Raw genomic sequence first — 16350 nt, 5'->3', positions numbered from 1 at the left:
GACGGGAAACATAACTCTGTTCCCCACCGTGGTGGCCTTAGGCTAATGACTTAACATCTTTGTGCCCCTGTTTCCCCCCTCTATAAAATGGGAATGCTCATAATTTTAAATGGCTTTGAGCTCATCAAATGAACGATCCTATATAAATATAATGTATTATTAAGGTCACTAGGCCGTTTAATGTCGGTATGCCGAGCCTCCCTCACACATCAAGGTCTCTTATCAGTTCATTCCCTGCAGTACTCCCAGGGTGTTCACACGCAGAGCTTTTGGAGAGGGCTCAGATGCAGATCAGACCCCCTGTTACTCAGTCTGCCAGGATTTGCAGCAGAACCACCCCTTGGGGCATTACCCATCCCTGTGAGAGTGTGTGTGTGTGTGTGTGTCTGCGGGGGGCGCGGCTGCCTGGCTCAGTAGACCCCATGGCCCAGCTGCTGCGGCTCCGAGCACGCGCAAGGGACACACACGGGAGGGGCTGCGGCGCCGAGCGCGTTGCGAGGCGCAGCCGCTGGGAGGAGCTTTGCCCCCTCTAGCTTCCCGTTGGGAGTGTCCGTCCGTCGGCCGGGGCGGGGGCAGGGGGTGGGAATCCTCCCGGCTGGGGAGGGCGAGCCCCGCGGTCGGTCACGTGCGGGGTGGTTGAGTATAAAACAATCGGGAGGGCGGCCCGGCTCGTGAGGCCGGCCGGGAGCGAGACGCGGTGGCTGCGCGAGGGAGCCCGCCTGCTTGCAGCGGTGAGGCGGCGGCCCGGGGAGGGGAGCTTGCTGCCCCAGCGGCGTGGTTACCCCCCGTGCGTCCCAGCCTGCGGTGGGTGGCCCTCCCCGGGGGGCGCGGCAGCAGCGGTTACAAGGCAGCGATGAGCCGCATTGTGCAGGGAGCTGCGGAGCCCTCCCGCCACGGCCCCTGCAGAGAGCCGCTGCGCGGGCCCCAGGGCTGTGAGGCGCGCAGTGAAAGCGGAGGGGCGGGTTGGATCTCCGCGCCGCTTGCTGCCACCCGAGGGACTGCTTTAGTGACCCGTCCCGGGGCTGGGGGATCTTCGCAGAGCAAGCGCCTGCTCCTTGCGGAGCACAGCTGTGTGCTTGGCTGGGTTTCCAGGACTGCTTACTCCGGTGGTGCCCAGCGCGTTCCCCAGTCAGCCTTAGGCGTCTCAAGTGCCCAGTTTCCCTAGTTAGGTCAGAAGTGTTGGAACTATTTGTATAATGGGGTTGCTGAGAGCCGTTGACCCAAGCTGTAAACCCTGTACATAATGGAAACCACTTCCAGCCAGAGGGTGCTGCAGCACCCCTAGTTCCAGCACCTGAGTTACATGTTTCGGAGTAGTAGCCGTGTTAGTCTGTATCTACAAAAAGAATGAGGAGTACTTGTGGCACCTTAAGTACTCGTGGTTTTTTTTTTTTTTTTTTTTATGACCTATGTGAACATCATCTTTACAAGCTGCAGAGCTGTCCCCAGAGGCTGAGCCCTGTTCCTTTGCAATAGGAAACATACCCTCCCCTATGACTGATTACAACATACTGCTGGTTAAATGTTCGTTTATAGTTGCAGGAGAGGATGCCGGCACAACGTGATGCGGTATTGGTCTGTCAAATCATAAGACTCGCTATCAGTGTAAAAAAAAAAAAAAAAAAAAAATCTAAACTGGCTGCTTGATGCTCAGGCCCCCAGGAAGTATCTGGCTGTGTTAGGCTAGCCCCTGCATATGCACATACAAAAGAAAGTGAATGTACATTTCAAGTGATCCCTCCTCCCATCACTGTATAGCTCAAACAACAGGAGTTATGCACTTGTTGAGTGGAGAACTGTCAGGGTGGAGGTGTCCAGTATTGCTGGTGTTTGGGGCGTGACGGACCATTGTCTTGTCTTGAACATGCCTGTGTGTGTTGCAGCTAATGTGATCTGTAAACTTGTTAATCTTCCAAAGATCACTATAAATCTTTTCAAAATGACTGAAACGCCACTACCAAAGTAAGGCTTAAAGTCAGTTTGCTACTTTAGGACTGATAGAAGATCTTTACATCCTCAACTCTGAACTTCCTTGCAAACTGTACTACCTTCTGCTCTGCTATTAGCTTGCTGGGTGACCTCAGGCAAATCACTTTACTTTTCTGTGCCTCAGTGTCCCCATCTGTAAAATGTGATCATGGTACTGACCTCCTTTCTAAAGCTCTTTGAGATCTGCTAATGAAAAAAGCACAATGTAAGTGCTAGGTATTTTGCTGTGATCATGATTGATCTTAACTGTAGTACAGTTGGACAGATTCTTGGCTATTCTTTACAGGTATATACGGTTCTGCATGGATTAGTGCTGGTGGCTTCAGTAATAGCACTGTTCCCATGGCATGGAAGTGAACCAGTACCTTAGGGTACGTCTATACTTACCCGCTGGTTTGGCAGCAAGCAATCGATCTTCTTGGATTGATTTATCGTGTGTTGTCTAGACGCGATAAATCGATCCCAGAAGTGCTCGCTGTCAACGCCTGTAATCCTGCTCTGCGAGAAGAGTAGGCGGAGTCGACGGGGGAGCCTGCCTGCCACTTGTGGACCCGCGCTAAGTATCTTTAAGTTCGAACTAAGATACTTCGACTTCAGCTATGTTGTTCACGTAGCTGAAGTTGCATATCTTAGTTCAAACTGGGGGCTTAGTGTGGACCAGCCCTTAGAGTGGTCAGCTCACTGGCCTGAGTGAGGAACAGTCTTCCTGCAGAGAGGTGAAGCATCCTGGCTATTTGTGGAAAGAGCTAGTATCTCTTTAAGAGTATAGGGATTAACCTAAATATCTGGGCCAAAGTCAGTGAGATTGCTGTCAAAGTGGTGCATTGTTTTCACCCAGGTTACTTGTGCTTCAGATGTGGGTGAAATGATTTCTATATAGTCTGACATTGAGGACTCTGAGACTGTGCTATGAAAGTACACATCTCTGGATTTTAGCCTCTTTAATTTGAGACTGAACACATTGCTTGCTATACAATATAGTTGGACACTTCAAACTTCTCTCCATTGCATACCTAGTATGCAGCAGCAGCCCTAGAGTATCTGTGTTAGTAGACTACTTCTGTTTGTCCTTTTTTAAAGCAGGGGTAGTAGGTGAGTGCCATCAAAATCTACAGAACTTTAACTTTCACTTAACTCTCTGTTTGAAATGTCAGGTCCTCATGGTGCTGTGTGTGTTAATCTACCAGAGTGTAAATCAGTGTAGTGTTATTTTAGGGTTATTGTCCATTGATGTAAATGGAAAGCTTCCTATAACATCAGTGGTTACTGGGTCAGATCCTTTGTGTGATAATGGCCAGTTTCAGTGTCACTGTTGCTCATAGTCTTATCAAGCTGCAGCAGAGTGAAAAGCAACTAGATTCTTGTCGGCTTCTAGTGCTGTCCACAGAGTTGTGAACAGTAGCTGTGAAACAGAAGAATCTAGTTGGTGTTCAAATTAGGGCTGTCAAGCAATTAAAAAAATTGCAATTAATCATATGATTAAAATTAATTGTGATTAATCATCTGGTTAATTGTGCTGTTAATAAAATACCATTTATTTAAACATTTTTGAATGTTTTCTACTTTTTCAAATATATTGATTTCAATTACAACACAGAAAGCAAGTGTACAGTGCTCACTTTATATTTTTGATTACAAATATTTGCACTGTAAAAAGAAACAAGAAATAGTATTTTTCAGTTCACCTAATACAAGAAGTTTAGTGCAATCTTTTTATCACGAAAATTGAACTTACAAATCTAGAATTATATACAAAAAAACCTGCACTCAGAAATAGAACAATGTAAAACTTTAGAGCCTACAAGTCCACTCAGTCCTACTTCTTGTTTAGCCAATCGGTCAGACAAACAAGTTTATTTTCATTTGCAGGGGATAATGCTGCCTGCTTCCTGCTTACAATATCACCTGAAAGTGAGAAGAGGCATTTGCATGGCACTGTTGTAGCCAGTGTCGCAAGATATTTACGTGCCAGAGACACCGAAGATTAATATGTCCCTTCATGCTTTGACCACCATTCCAGAGGACGTGTCCATGCTGATGACGGGTTCTGCTTGATAATGCAAAGCAGTGCAGACAGATGCATGTTTATTTTCATTATCTGAGTGAGATGCCACCAGTAGAATGTTGACTTTTTTTTTTGGTGGTTGTGTCCATAAAGAGACTTTTGTGTGGGAGAAGAACACATGCTTCTAATAAGGCGAGAGAAATACAATAAGGAAATGTAGGAGCAAGAGTAGGAAACAGGCATTAAAGACAACACATGGAAAAGAAGCCATCCTCTATTTTAAGAAGAATTCCAAAAGCAAGAGGCTTAAGTAGGAGTGTTTTGAGTAGTATTAGATATAACATTTGACCTATGCCACTGATCTGTTAAATTTATTCTGACAAATACTTTCTTTTAATATTAACATATAAAACTATTGCATTACTATTTGGCAAATATCTTTATGCCTTTATAGCTACCAGAATGCAAATACTTTTTTGCATCGATGGGCAATATTACACATTTGCCTTAATCCTTTAAATTGTTGGTAGTATGATGGAGTTGCGGGTAAGCATGGTTGTCCATACATATTTTACCCTGGCTAGTCAGTTTGGTTCTCAAGTTGGTAGGTGTTGGAGGGGGGAGTTATAGGGGAATGACTAAGTTATAACTTACTAATTATTCTTGCTGTGTTGATCCACATTTAAATAAACTATGAATCAGTCCTTCAGCTTCAGTTGGATTGTACAGCCTTCAGGTGGCTGGATGGTTCGAGGAATATGGAGCTTTTTCACCATTAAACCACCTGGTTTAGGAATTGCAGCCTCACCTACAATGGAGAGTTTTGGGTGTGATTAAATAAAATTATTGACCTGTGCAAATCCTAAATGTTATCCTTACCCAGTGCTCTTGTAATGAGTTACTAGTGTAGATAAGAAGCATTGGCTGTCTACTATGAGCATTACAAATGTTCTGCAGCACACCAGTCATTCAAGGGCATATTAATTTCCCCCAAGCCAATGCACATAGTGCCAAGAAATGTGGGATAAGTTTCCAGAAGGCAATGCACTTGCAGTGTCTATGGGGATAAATGCAAGCAAAATAGGATTGGTGGTGTGAACTCCCTATAATGTGCCAGGTACACATGGGCCAGTAATAACACTTCACTTTCATGTGGCACAATTCTCCAGTGTAAACAAGACTTAAGCTGCCACCATTCAAAGACTCTCTCTGTATGTGAATGGTCTCAGCCTTCATGTTAGTAAGTGCGCATATTAAACACCCACCACTGGCTGCCATTTTGGTAGTTTCAAAAGAGGATTGAATGCAATACAAATTCCCCTTTTTCCCTTAAAGGTGGCCTCTTCAAGAAAGGGATAAGGCAGTCTGGTGGAGGACTATAAGGAGATCTTTAGTACTCCTGCCAGGCTGTACCTGATCTGTAGATGAAGAGAACTTCAGTAACCAGGACTGCCAAAGTGGCACCGTCTCACAACTGCTAAACTTGGTGAGAAGGGTTTGGGAAGCACAACTTTTTCTCTCTCCTTGCATGCCTCCCCTTGCCCTGGGAATTTCAGGGTTGCCTTTAAACTCCCAAGGACTGTAACTTGTATCGACTGTTACTCTTTGCTCTCTGTTAAAACTAGATAGACTTTCATACCTTATCTTCAGTCCCTTGTCATAAACCATGCTTTGTGGGCATGCATGCTAAACTGAATAAATGTCTTTAGTTCAAATTTAGCTCAAACCTTAAACTGGAAGAGTGACCACAGGCAGATTCACTTAAATGTGTAAAATTTTCCATATAAATAATCCCTGAAGTGGCTATGATGATTAGCCCGTCAGCATTCTTCTGCACCAGTTCATATTTTACACTGTGGCTCTAAGCGCTTCAATAATACAAATAAATAATAAAGCTCATTCTAGGAGGAGAAAAAAACAATTAGATAGGGAAGTTCCTGAGTAAACAAACCTTGTTTAATTTTAGCACAATATTTTTATTACTCTTCTTCCAGTGTATACAGTTGCAAGAGCAGAACTTGTTTACTTTGAGATAGTAAATCAAGATTTAAACAAACTCTGAATTCTAATGTTGGTTTCTCCTAGGCAAGTGATGCTTGCCCAGTGACTCCACAGCCTTGCTGGTTCTCAGTAGGTCTTGTAACACAGGCTTTTAGCAGAGTGCTAATCGAAAGAGCACCAATTTTTGCTGCTGCATAAGCACAAAGGAGTTCTGAGCAAATGGACCATTTACAGGGTTCCCTTGCCAACTGTCCGAAGGCAGGGGAAGGGAAGACATAGTGCCAAACGGAAGGGCAAAATTGCAACAATTTATGTTGAAAGTGTACTGCAATGTTTGCACATTGCATCATTTGTCAACATCCCTTGTTGACAATGTTGTGATACAAACATTACAATGGAATGTCCCTCTGACTTTAAATGGATTGAGAGTATACCTGAAGAACTGACTTTGTTTGGACAGGTGGCTTTCCTGCTTTTTCATTCTGCTGACCTCTCCATAAGAGATTTCCCTCCTCATGGCCGCCTCCTCTTAGGTTCTCACTGCGTTCTGGGGGCCACCAGGAAAGGCATCACGCTTCATAGCTTGAGAAGCAGTGTTCCAGACTATTCACTGATCACACTTCACTCATATTTTCTTGGCTTAAAATAAGGCTTTTGATCCATGACCTCTGTCATGATTTGGGTATTCCTAATATACTTGTCCATTATTTCTTGTGTGTATCTGTTCACAATGTGTGGTAGACTTGTCTGTGGAAGAACTCCTCGTCTGGTATGATGGTATTGTTAAATTGTCTGTATTTGACTAGCATGTGCTTATGAGTTCCTTCCCTTTAGGAAGTGAGTTTTGTAATGTAGTTTCTAGTATTATGGGTGTTATACAACTAGCATGTGTTTAATGGATACAGAAACTCTGCAGCTATATTAGTTCTCAAAGACAAAGTAAAGAATAGTACCTTACTGAAGAGGGCTCGTTCAAGAAAGGCTAGTTCCAGGGCCTGAAGATTAACAGAAACCTGTTAGTCAGAGATAGACATAAAAGATGAGTGGCAAAGCCCCGCCAGCAAAGTCCAGTGGCAATGCCTTCGAAGAAGACAAGTTGTGTGCACTACGTCCCCCTTACAATTCCAGTCTGCTGGGATTTAAATCAGGTTACTCTTCCTGGACCCTGCTTGGGGGAGAGGGGTTGCTCAATCTTCCATGCTGGCTTCTGTCAAGGAGGCTTTTGATTCAACCTGAAGATTCCTCTTTTTTCCCCCCCTCAGCTGCTAATCTATCTTCTTCAGAACCAGTGTCTTTGGAAGGCTTGCCTCTACTACTGTACATTTCCCCAGCCTCTTAGGGTGCTGCAACGTGTGTGGTTTTATGTGACTTTCACAGTTTACCCCTAACTCTCCTAGCCTTCCTCTTTCTGGGTCCTTCCCATGAGTAGCTCCCAGGCAAAGGGAGTCCCTTCTCTGGCTATGGTCCCCCATTGCTGTCCTTTTGGCTGGTGCAGTGAGAGCTCCCTCCTATTTCAATCTACTGTAAACACTGCTCACGGAACTCTGAATAAGTGTTATGTAACTGATCAGTCTTGTTAGCTTTCCCAAGCAGCCAAGTGAAATTATGAGAAGCAGCAGAACTATTGGAGATCTTTGCTGGCAGGCAAACTATGCAGAATAGTAAACTCGGTTAACACTTGGTAGTCTCTTTGCAACCATAGGAGCAAAAAGTTAACTTTCACTTAGGCCTTGTCTACACTACGAGAGTAGTTCGATTTTACTTAAATCGAATATTTGGAATCGATATTGCAAAGTCGAACGTGTGTGTCCACACGAAGGACAGTAATTCGACTTTGTGAGTCCACACTAACGGGGAAAGCGTCGACATTGGAAGCGGTGCACTGAGGGCAGCTATCCCATAGTTCCCGGAGTCCCCGCCGCCCATTGGAATTCTGGGTGGAGCCGCAAATGCCTTCTGGGTAAAAAAAAAAAAGGGGCCAGGGTGCTTTTGGGTAACTGTCGTCATCCGTCCATCACTCCCGCCCTCCCTCCCTCCCTGAAAGCGCCGGCGGGAAATCATTTCGCGCACTTTTCAAGTCATTGACAGCGCGGACGCCACAGCACTGTGAGCATGGAGCCCGCTGCAACCATCGCTGCAGTTGTGGCCGCTCTCAACGCCTCGCAGCTTATCATACAGGTTGCCCTGAGGCAGATGCAGAAAAGTCAGGCGAGGAGGCTACGTCAACGCGGTGATGGCCTGAAGTGTGAGAGTAGCACAGACCTCTCAGAAAGCAGGGGACCCAGCGCCGAGGACATCACGGTGGCAATGGGTCATGTTGATGCCGTGGAACGGCGATTCTGGGCACGGGAAACAAGCACTGAGTGGTGGGACCGCATAGTGCTGCAGGTCTGGGATGAATCACAGTGGCTGCGAAACTTCCGCATGCGGAAGGGAACTTTCCTTGAACTTTGTGAGTTGCTGTCCCCTGCCCTGAGCGCAATGACACCCGGATGCGACCAGCCCTGACTGTCCATAAGCGAGTGGCCATAGCCCTCTGGAAGCTTGCAACGCCTGACAGCTACCGGTCAGTCGCGAGCCAGTTTGGGGTGGGCAAATCTACCGTGGGGGTTGTTGTGATGCAAGTAGCCAAGGCAATCGTTGATGTACTGCTGCCAAAGGTAGTGACCCTGGGAAACGTGGAGGCGATCATAGATGGCTTCGCAGCGATGGGATTCCCAAACTGCGGTGGGGCCATAGATGGAACTCACATCCCTATCCTGGCACCGGACCACCAGGCCACCCAGTACATTAACAGAAAGGGCTACTTTTCCATGGTGCTGCAAGCACTGGTGGACCACAGGGGACGTTTTACCAACATCTACGTGGGATGGCCGGGCAAGGTTCATGACGCTCGTGTTTTCAGGAACTCTGGTCTGTTTAGACGGCTGCAGCAAGGTATTTACTTCCCGGACCACAAAATAACTGTTGGGGATGTGCAGATGCCTATAGTCATCCTCGGGGACCCAGCCTACCCGCTAATGCCCTGGCTCATGAAGCCCTATACAGGTGCCCTGGACACTGAAAAAGAACTCTTCAACTACCGGCTGAGCAAGTGCAGAATGGTGGTGGAGTGTGCTTTTGGACGTCTCAAGGGGAGATGGAGAAGCTTGATGACTCGCTGTGATCTCAGCGAAACCAATATCCCCATTGTTATAGCAGCTTGCTGTGTGCTCCACAATCTCTGTGAGAGCAAGGGGGAGACCTTTATGGCGGGGTGGGAGGTTGAGGAAATTAGCCTGGCTGCTGATTACTCACAGCCAGACAGCCGGGCGATTAGAAGAGACCAGCGGGAAGCGCTGTGCATCCGGGAGGCTTTGAAAGCAAAGTTCCTGAGTGAGCAGGGTAACCTGTGACTTTCTAATTTTGTGTACAGAGAAGCCTTCACCCCACTTCCAACACACGTTTCAAAATAAAAATAGTTCTACTTTGTTAAAGCACACCGTTTTCTTTAATACTGTTTTCGCGGGAATTTTTTAAAACTGGGACGCAGACTGTGGTGCGGAGCGGGTGTAGTGTAGTCGCGCGAATGCAGCTTCTAAACTGAAGGACTGACAGGCTCCGCTGCGGTGGGATGGTTCTTTCAACGGAGCCTGTCACCCCTCCTGATAGGGACTGTGTGTATGGGGGGTCTATGTGACTTTGTGGCAGGGGGGGGACGCTTACAGATCCCCTGCTGTGTGGCTCTGTGATCCTGCCTAAGGACCGCCGCTTCAGATCTCTAACTGCCCTCCCCTGCCACAAAGTCACAGAGCAACCCACCCCCCACCACATAACATGAAAAGAACCTCCCAGACTAACCAGGGTAAGTAGTCACTGCATCACTGCACTATGTATGTGCCCTGCTGCTGTGCCTGCCCCCGACTATGTACCCTGCCAAAGGTGACTGTCCTGTCCAATTACCAAACCCCTTTCCCCCCTCCTCCAAAAGAACATGATGGAAACAGTAGTTAACAGAAACATATTTTTTATTAACAACTACACAGGGGACTGGGAAGTGAAACTTGGACGGGGGCTTGTGTCAGGCGGGAAGGAAAGAACTTGTCAAACTTTGGGGACTGAGAGCCTTCTGCTGCTCGAGCTCTCTGCAGGGGTGCAGTGAGAGTTAGCAGGGACTCTGCCGCCTCTCCTTCTGTGCACTTTGGGTGAAGGGAGTATGGGACTTGGTGGCGGGGGAGGGCGGTTAGAGATGGACTGCAGCGGGGCTCTGTCCTCCTGCCTCCGTTCCTGCAGAACATCCACAAGGCGCCGGAGCGTGTCCGTTTGCTCCCTCAGTAGTCCAAGCAGGGTTTGAGTCGCCTGCTGGTCTTCCTGACGCCACCTCTCCTCCCGATCCATGTTGGCTTGGTGCATTTGGGACAAGTTCTCCCGCCACTGGGTCTGCTGTGCTGCCTGGGCTCTGGAGCAGGCTATAAGCTCGGAGAACATGTCCTCCCGTGTCCTCTTCTTCTTATGCCTAATCCTCCCTAGCCTCTGGGAGTGTGATGACAGGCTAGGTTGTGAGACAGTCGCAGATGGGGCTGTGGGAATGGGAAAAAGGGAGTGAATTCCTCAGAAAGATAAATGTAGTTGTGAACAAAGAACATAGTCTTTCTCTGTGAACAGGACCATGCACAGCACCTATCACATGCGCACTCAGCACAAGGTCGAATTCTCGGCCTTCGCATTCAGTGTCTGTGGTTTTGCAGAGCACTTTTGAGAACCCTGTCAGGACAAGGGAATTGCTCTTGCACGCAGACATGGTAAGCCGTAGATTCGTGGCAGCTTAAAACTTTAATATTAGCAATGGCCTCATTTCACATTGAAATCAATGTCGGTCCCTGCTGCCAGCAATCCGGCAAGCAGGAAGTTTGCTCCTGTCCCACACCCTCGCGGCTGTCCCCGGGAACGATCCCTTTCGGCTGACCCTTTCCCGCCTCCACCGCGTGGCTGCAAACCAGCCAACACTAACATTCCCCTACCTCATTCAAAGCAGGTCTTCATGAGCGACATCACCCTCATGAGGATCTCTGAGAGCGACAGACAGAGAATGCTCCGGGAAAGCCTTCAAAGACCAGGGCCGTATGCCGCCATGCTGTGCCAAGCAATGATTCCGGAGTACTTGCTAGTCTCGTGGCGCGGCAACGTGTCCTACTACGGAGGACCCAATAAGGCCGCTCTCCCCAAGAACCTAATGCAGCGGATTTCAAATTACCTGCAGGAGAGCTTCCTTGAGATGTCCCAGGAGGATTTCTGCTCCATCCCCGGACATATAGACCGCATCTTACTGTAGCTGCAGTAGCAGGGACTAAACAGTAGAGCGGCTTGGGCAGGACAATCATGCAAAACCGGACATTGCTAGATTTTTTTGAAATACTTGCACTGCCCATGACTGAACCGTTAAGTTATTCAAACTAATCATGAGAAACCCATTTTTTACATTGTTAATAATCATGTTCTGTTACAAATAAATGTTTAGATGTTTACAACACTTACTGGATGATCCTTCACCAGATTCTGTGTCCGGGGTAACGGCTGGGGAGGGTTGGTAGGGGATCTCTGTAAGGGTGATGAAGAGATCCTGGCTGTCGGGGAAATCAGCGTTGTGAGCGCTGTCGACTGCCTCGTCCTCCTCATCTCCTTCCTCATCTTCCCCGTCCGCTAACATGTCCGAGGATCCGGCCGTGGACACTATCCCATCCTCAGAGTCCACAGTCAGTGGTGGGGTAGTGGTGGCGGCCGCACCGAGGATGGAATGCAGTGCCTCGTAGAAACGGGATGTCTGGGGATGGGATCCGGAGCGTCCGTTTGCCTCTTTGGTCTTCTGGTAGCCTTGCCTCAGCTCCTTGATTTTCACGCGGCACTGCGTTACATCCCGGCTGTATCCTCTCTCTGCCATGTCTTTAGAGATCTTCTCATAGATCTTTGCATTCCGTCTTTTGGATCGCAGCTCGGAAAGCATGGACTCATCGCCCCACACAGCGATGAGATCCAAGACTTCCCGATCAGTCCATGCTGGGGCCCTCTTTCTATTCTGAGATTGCACTGCCATCAGTGCTGGAGAGCTCTGCATCGTTGCCAGTGCTGCTGAGCTCGCCACGATGTCCAGACAGGAAATGAGATTCAAACTGGCCAGACAGGAAAAGGAATTCAAATTCAAATTTTCCCGGGGCTTTTCCTGTGTGGCAGTTCAGAACATCCGAGCTCTTACTGCTGTCCAGAGCGTCAACAGAGTGGTGCACTGTGGGATAGCTCCTGGAGCTATTAGCGTCGATTTCCATCCACACCTAGCCTAATTCGACATGGCCATGTCGATTTTAGCGCTACTCCCCTCGTCGGGGAGGAGTACAGAAGTCGAATTAAAGAGACCTCTATGTCGAACTAAATACCTTCGTGGTGTGGACGGGTGCAGGGTTAATTCGATGTAACGGCGCTAACTTCGACATAAACGCCTAGTGTAGACCAGGCCTTACTGGAGATTTTGCTTCTGCACAATTCAGTGTAGGCAATCCTTGCATGTCTAGTGCAGGGGTCAGCAACCTTTCAGAAGTGGTGTGCCGAGTCTTCAGTTATTCACTCTAATTTAAGGTTTTGCATGCTGGCAATGCATTTTAACCTTTTTTAGAAGGTCTCTTTCTATAAGTCTATAATATATAACTAAACTATTGTTGTATGTAAAATAAGGTTTTTAAAATGTTTAAGAAGCTTCATTTAAAATTAAATTAAAATGCAGAGCCCCCCGGACCGGTGGCCAGGACCCAGGCAGTGTGAGTGCCACCGAAAATCAGCTCGCATGTCATAGGTTGCCTACCCCTGGTCTAGTGGTCTTGTCAAGACCTGGTTTCTATCCTCTGCCAACATGCTAGTTTGCTGATGCTCTTGGCAACAGTAGCTTACTGCATATTGCAGAAGGACACTCTTTGCAGGCTACTGTATAAAAGCGGCTCCCTGACTCTTTCCAAAGAGGTCACACTTCACTTATGATTTGAGGATTTCTTGCAGGTAGTTCTGAGTTGTGCTGTATCTTAAGGCAGTTTTGTTGTAGTAAGCAGCAAATCAGGAATACATGTTCTGGTGTATAATTCATGGAACATGTGCATGTGTGAGGATAACAAATGGATTCAGTCTTCTTTATATAAGAAAAAAATGCAACATTTAAGAGAAGAATTTGAGTAAATGGTACTGTTGCCCACCCAGTTGCTTAAATTTTTCCATTGGGTTAGCATTGTGCTATTGTCCCTTTTATGAGGTCCTAAGAGTACAACAATCATACAATCTTGGTAGTACAAGCCCCTCTAAAAGAGCACCCAACAGTGCTGAGCAGGGCCAGTTCTAGTTCACCTCATACTGATGGGCCTTTTTAAAATAAAGGATTAAGTCTCTTGTGAATGCTTACTTCAATGGCTCATCCTTCCTGTCATCTCAGGTAGCCAGTGGACAATTGGAATTTCCATGCATTTTCAGCCCACAAACGCTAACTGGCTCTGTTCTCCAGTTGATTTCTGTTGCTAAAAGGACTCCAATTAATCCCCAGCCAAGCACTCAGACTAAACAGTATAAACTACTTATGTTGTTTCAAAGCTTTAAGAGGTGGATGGAGGAAAAGTCATTGATTATTGCTACAGATTTCATCTATATATAGTGTTGTTGCTCCTTAGGTATCTGAACTGAAAGTGGCCAGTAAGCAGAACATCTTTTTCATCTAAGCAATATCCGTGTAGGCTTTAGTATTCTAAATATTCATATCCCAAGCAGAATGAGCCTAAGTGAGCACATAGCCAAAAGTTATAGTATATTCTGTTTTCTCTTGGCATGAAGTTGTGCTATAACTTTTGTCCTGGGGAGGAGAGGGGGAATGAAGCTATAACAACTAATAGTCTGTATTTATAATCTATTAGATATGATCACTGAAGCAGAACAGCAGCTTCTCCATGATGCTAGAAATGGAAACTGTGAAGAGGTTAGACAACTACTGGAAACCATGGACAAAGGAGAAGTAGTTGACATCAACTGCAAAGGTTAGTATGATTAACTTTTAGGCATTAAGGTTATAAACCTTAAGTGATGCAGTGCCCCCTCATTTTCCTCTAAAAGGTACAACATCAAACTATAACATACCAGGCGTGTATTTTTGTGTGGATGTATGTAGATACAGAGCAGCGTGTATACAAAGCTTCACATAGGGGATACAGTACAATGCTTTCATAGATTCTAAGACTGGAAGGGACCTCAAGAGGTTATTGAGTCCAGTCCCCTGCCCTCATGGCAGGACTAAATACTGTTTAGACCATCCCTGACAGACATTTATCTAACCTACTCTTAAATATCTCCAGAGATGGAGATTCTACAACCTCCCTAGGCAGTTTATTCCAATGTTATTCCACCCTGACAGTTAGGAACTTTTTCCTAATGTCCAACCTAAACCTCCCTTGCTGCAGTTTAAGCCCATTGCTTCTTGCTCTATCCTTAGAGGCTAAGGTGAACAAGTTTTCTCCCTCCTCCTTATGACACCCTTTTAGATACCAGAAAACTGCTATCATGTCCCTTCTGTCTTCTCTTTTCCAAACTAAACAAACCTAATTCTTTCAGCCTTCCTTCATAGGTCATGTTCTCAAGACCTTTAATCATTCTTGTTGCTCTTCTCTGGACCCTCTCCAATTTCTCCGCATCTTTCTTGAAATGCGGTGCCCAGAACTGGACACAATACTCCAGCTGACGCCTAACCAGCACAGAGTAGAGCGGAAGAATGACTTCTCGTGTCTTGCTAACAACACACCTGTTAATGCATCCCAGGCTTGGTCTACACTACCCCCCCCAATTCGAACTAAGGTACGCAACTTCAGCTACGTGAATAACGTAGCTGAAGTCGAAGTACCTTAGTTCGAACTTACCTTGGTCCACACGCGGCAGGCAGGCTCCCCCGTCGACTCCGCGGTACTCCTCTCGCCGAGCTGGAGTACCGCAGTCGACGGCAAGCACTTCCGGGTTCGACTTATCGCGTCCAGACTAGACGCGATAAGTCGAACCCAGAACTTCGATTTCCAGCCGTCGAACTAGCTGGTAAGTGTAGCCAAGGCCCCAGAATCATGTTTGCTTTTTTTGCAGTAGCATCACACTGTTGACTCATATTTAGCTTGTGGTCCACTATAACCCCTAGATCCCTTTCTGCCGTACTCCTTCCTGGACAGTCTCTTCCCATTCTGTATGTGTGAAACTGATTTTTTCTTCCTAAGTGGAGCACTTTGCATTTGTCTTTGTTAAACTTCATCCTGTTTACCTCAGACCATTTCTCCAATTTGTCCAGATCATTTTGAATTATGACCCTACCCTCCAAAGCAGTTGCAGTCCCTCCCAGTTTGGTATCATCTGCAAACTTAATAAGCGTACTTTCTATGCCAATATCTAAGTCGTTGATGAAGATATTGAACAGAGCTGGTCCCAAAACAGACCCCTGCGGAACCCAACTTGTTGTACCTTTCCAGCAGGATTGGGCACCATTAATAACAACTGTCTGAGTACAGTTATCCAGCAAGTTATGCACCCACCTTACAGTAGCCGCATCTAAGTTGTATTTGCCTAGTTTATTGATAAGAATATCATGCAAGACCATATCAAATGCCTTACTAAAGTCTAGGTATACCACATCCACCGCTTCTCCCTGATCCACAAGATTCGTTATCCTATCAAAGAAAGCTATCAAATTGGTTTGACATGATTTGTTCTTTACAAATCTATGCTGGCTATTCCCTATCACCTTACCACCTTCCAAGTGTTTGCAGATTTCCTTAATTACTTGCCCTGGCACAGAAGTTAAACTATCTGTAATTTCCTGGGTTGTTTTCATTTCCCTTTTTATAGATGGACACTATATTTGCCCTTTTCTAGTCTTCTGGAATCTCTCCTGTCTCCCATGATTTTCCAAAGATAATAGCTAGAGGCTCAGATACCTCCTCTATTAGCTCTTCGAGTATTCTAGGATGCATTTCATCAGGCCCTTGTGACTTGCAGGCATCTAACTTTTCTAAGTGATTTTTAACTTTTTTTTATTTTATCTTCTAAACCTACCCCCTTCCCATTTGCATTCACTATGTTAGGCATTCTTTCAGACTGCTCGGTGAAGACTGAAACAAAGAGGTCATTAAGCATCTCTGCTATTTCCAAGTTTCCTGTTGCTGTTTCTCCCTCCTCACTGAGCAGTAGGCCTACCCTGTCCTTGGTCTGCCTCTTGCTTCTAATGCAGGGGTAGGCAACGTTCGGCACGCGGCTTACCCTGGCGGGCCAGGCCAGTTTTATTTACCTGCTGACGCGGCAGGTTCGGCCGATCGCAGCCCCCACTG

At 46.5% G+C, this 16350-nt stretch overlaps 1 protein-coding gene across 1 annotated transcript in view; it reads left to right on the top strand.

Moving 5' to 3' along the window:
• Positions 1 to 615: 615 nt before the first annotated feature.
• Positions 616 to 16350, top strand: part of OSBPL1A (oxysterol binding protein like 1A) — a 154619-nt gene continuing 138884 nt past the window's right edge. The window contains exons 1-2 of the mRNA XM_034762783.1: positions 616 to 731; positions 13912 to 14031. Of these exons, the coding sequence (XP_034618674.1) occupies positions 13914 to 14031 (118 nt within the window). The 5' untranslated portion in view covers positions 616 to 731; positions 13912 to 13913. The remainder of the gene's footprint in view (positions 732 to 13911; positions 14032 to 16350) is intronic.

This window comes from Trachemys scripta, chromosome 2 (assembly GCF_013100865.1).
Source record: "Trachemys scripta elegans isolate TJP31775 chromosome 2, CAS_Tse_1.0, whole genome shotgun sequence".
In the NCBI taxonomy this organism is placed as follows: Eukaryota; Metazoa; Chordata; order Testudines; family Emydidae; genus Trachemys; species Trachemys scripta.
Note: the sequence above shows the minus strand (reverse complement) of the source record. Positions and strands in the feature narration are given on the sequence as shown.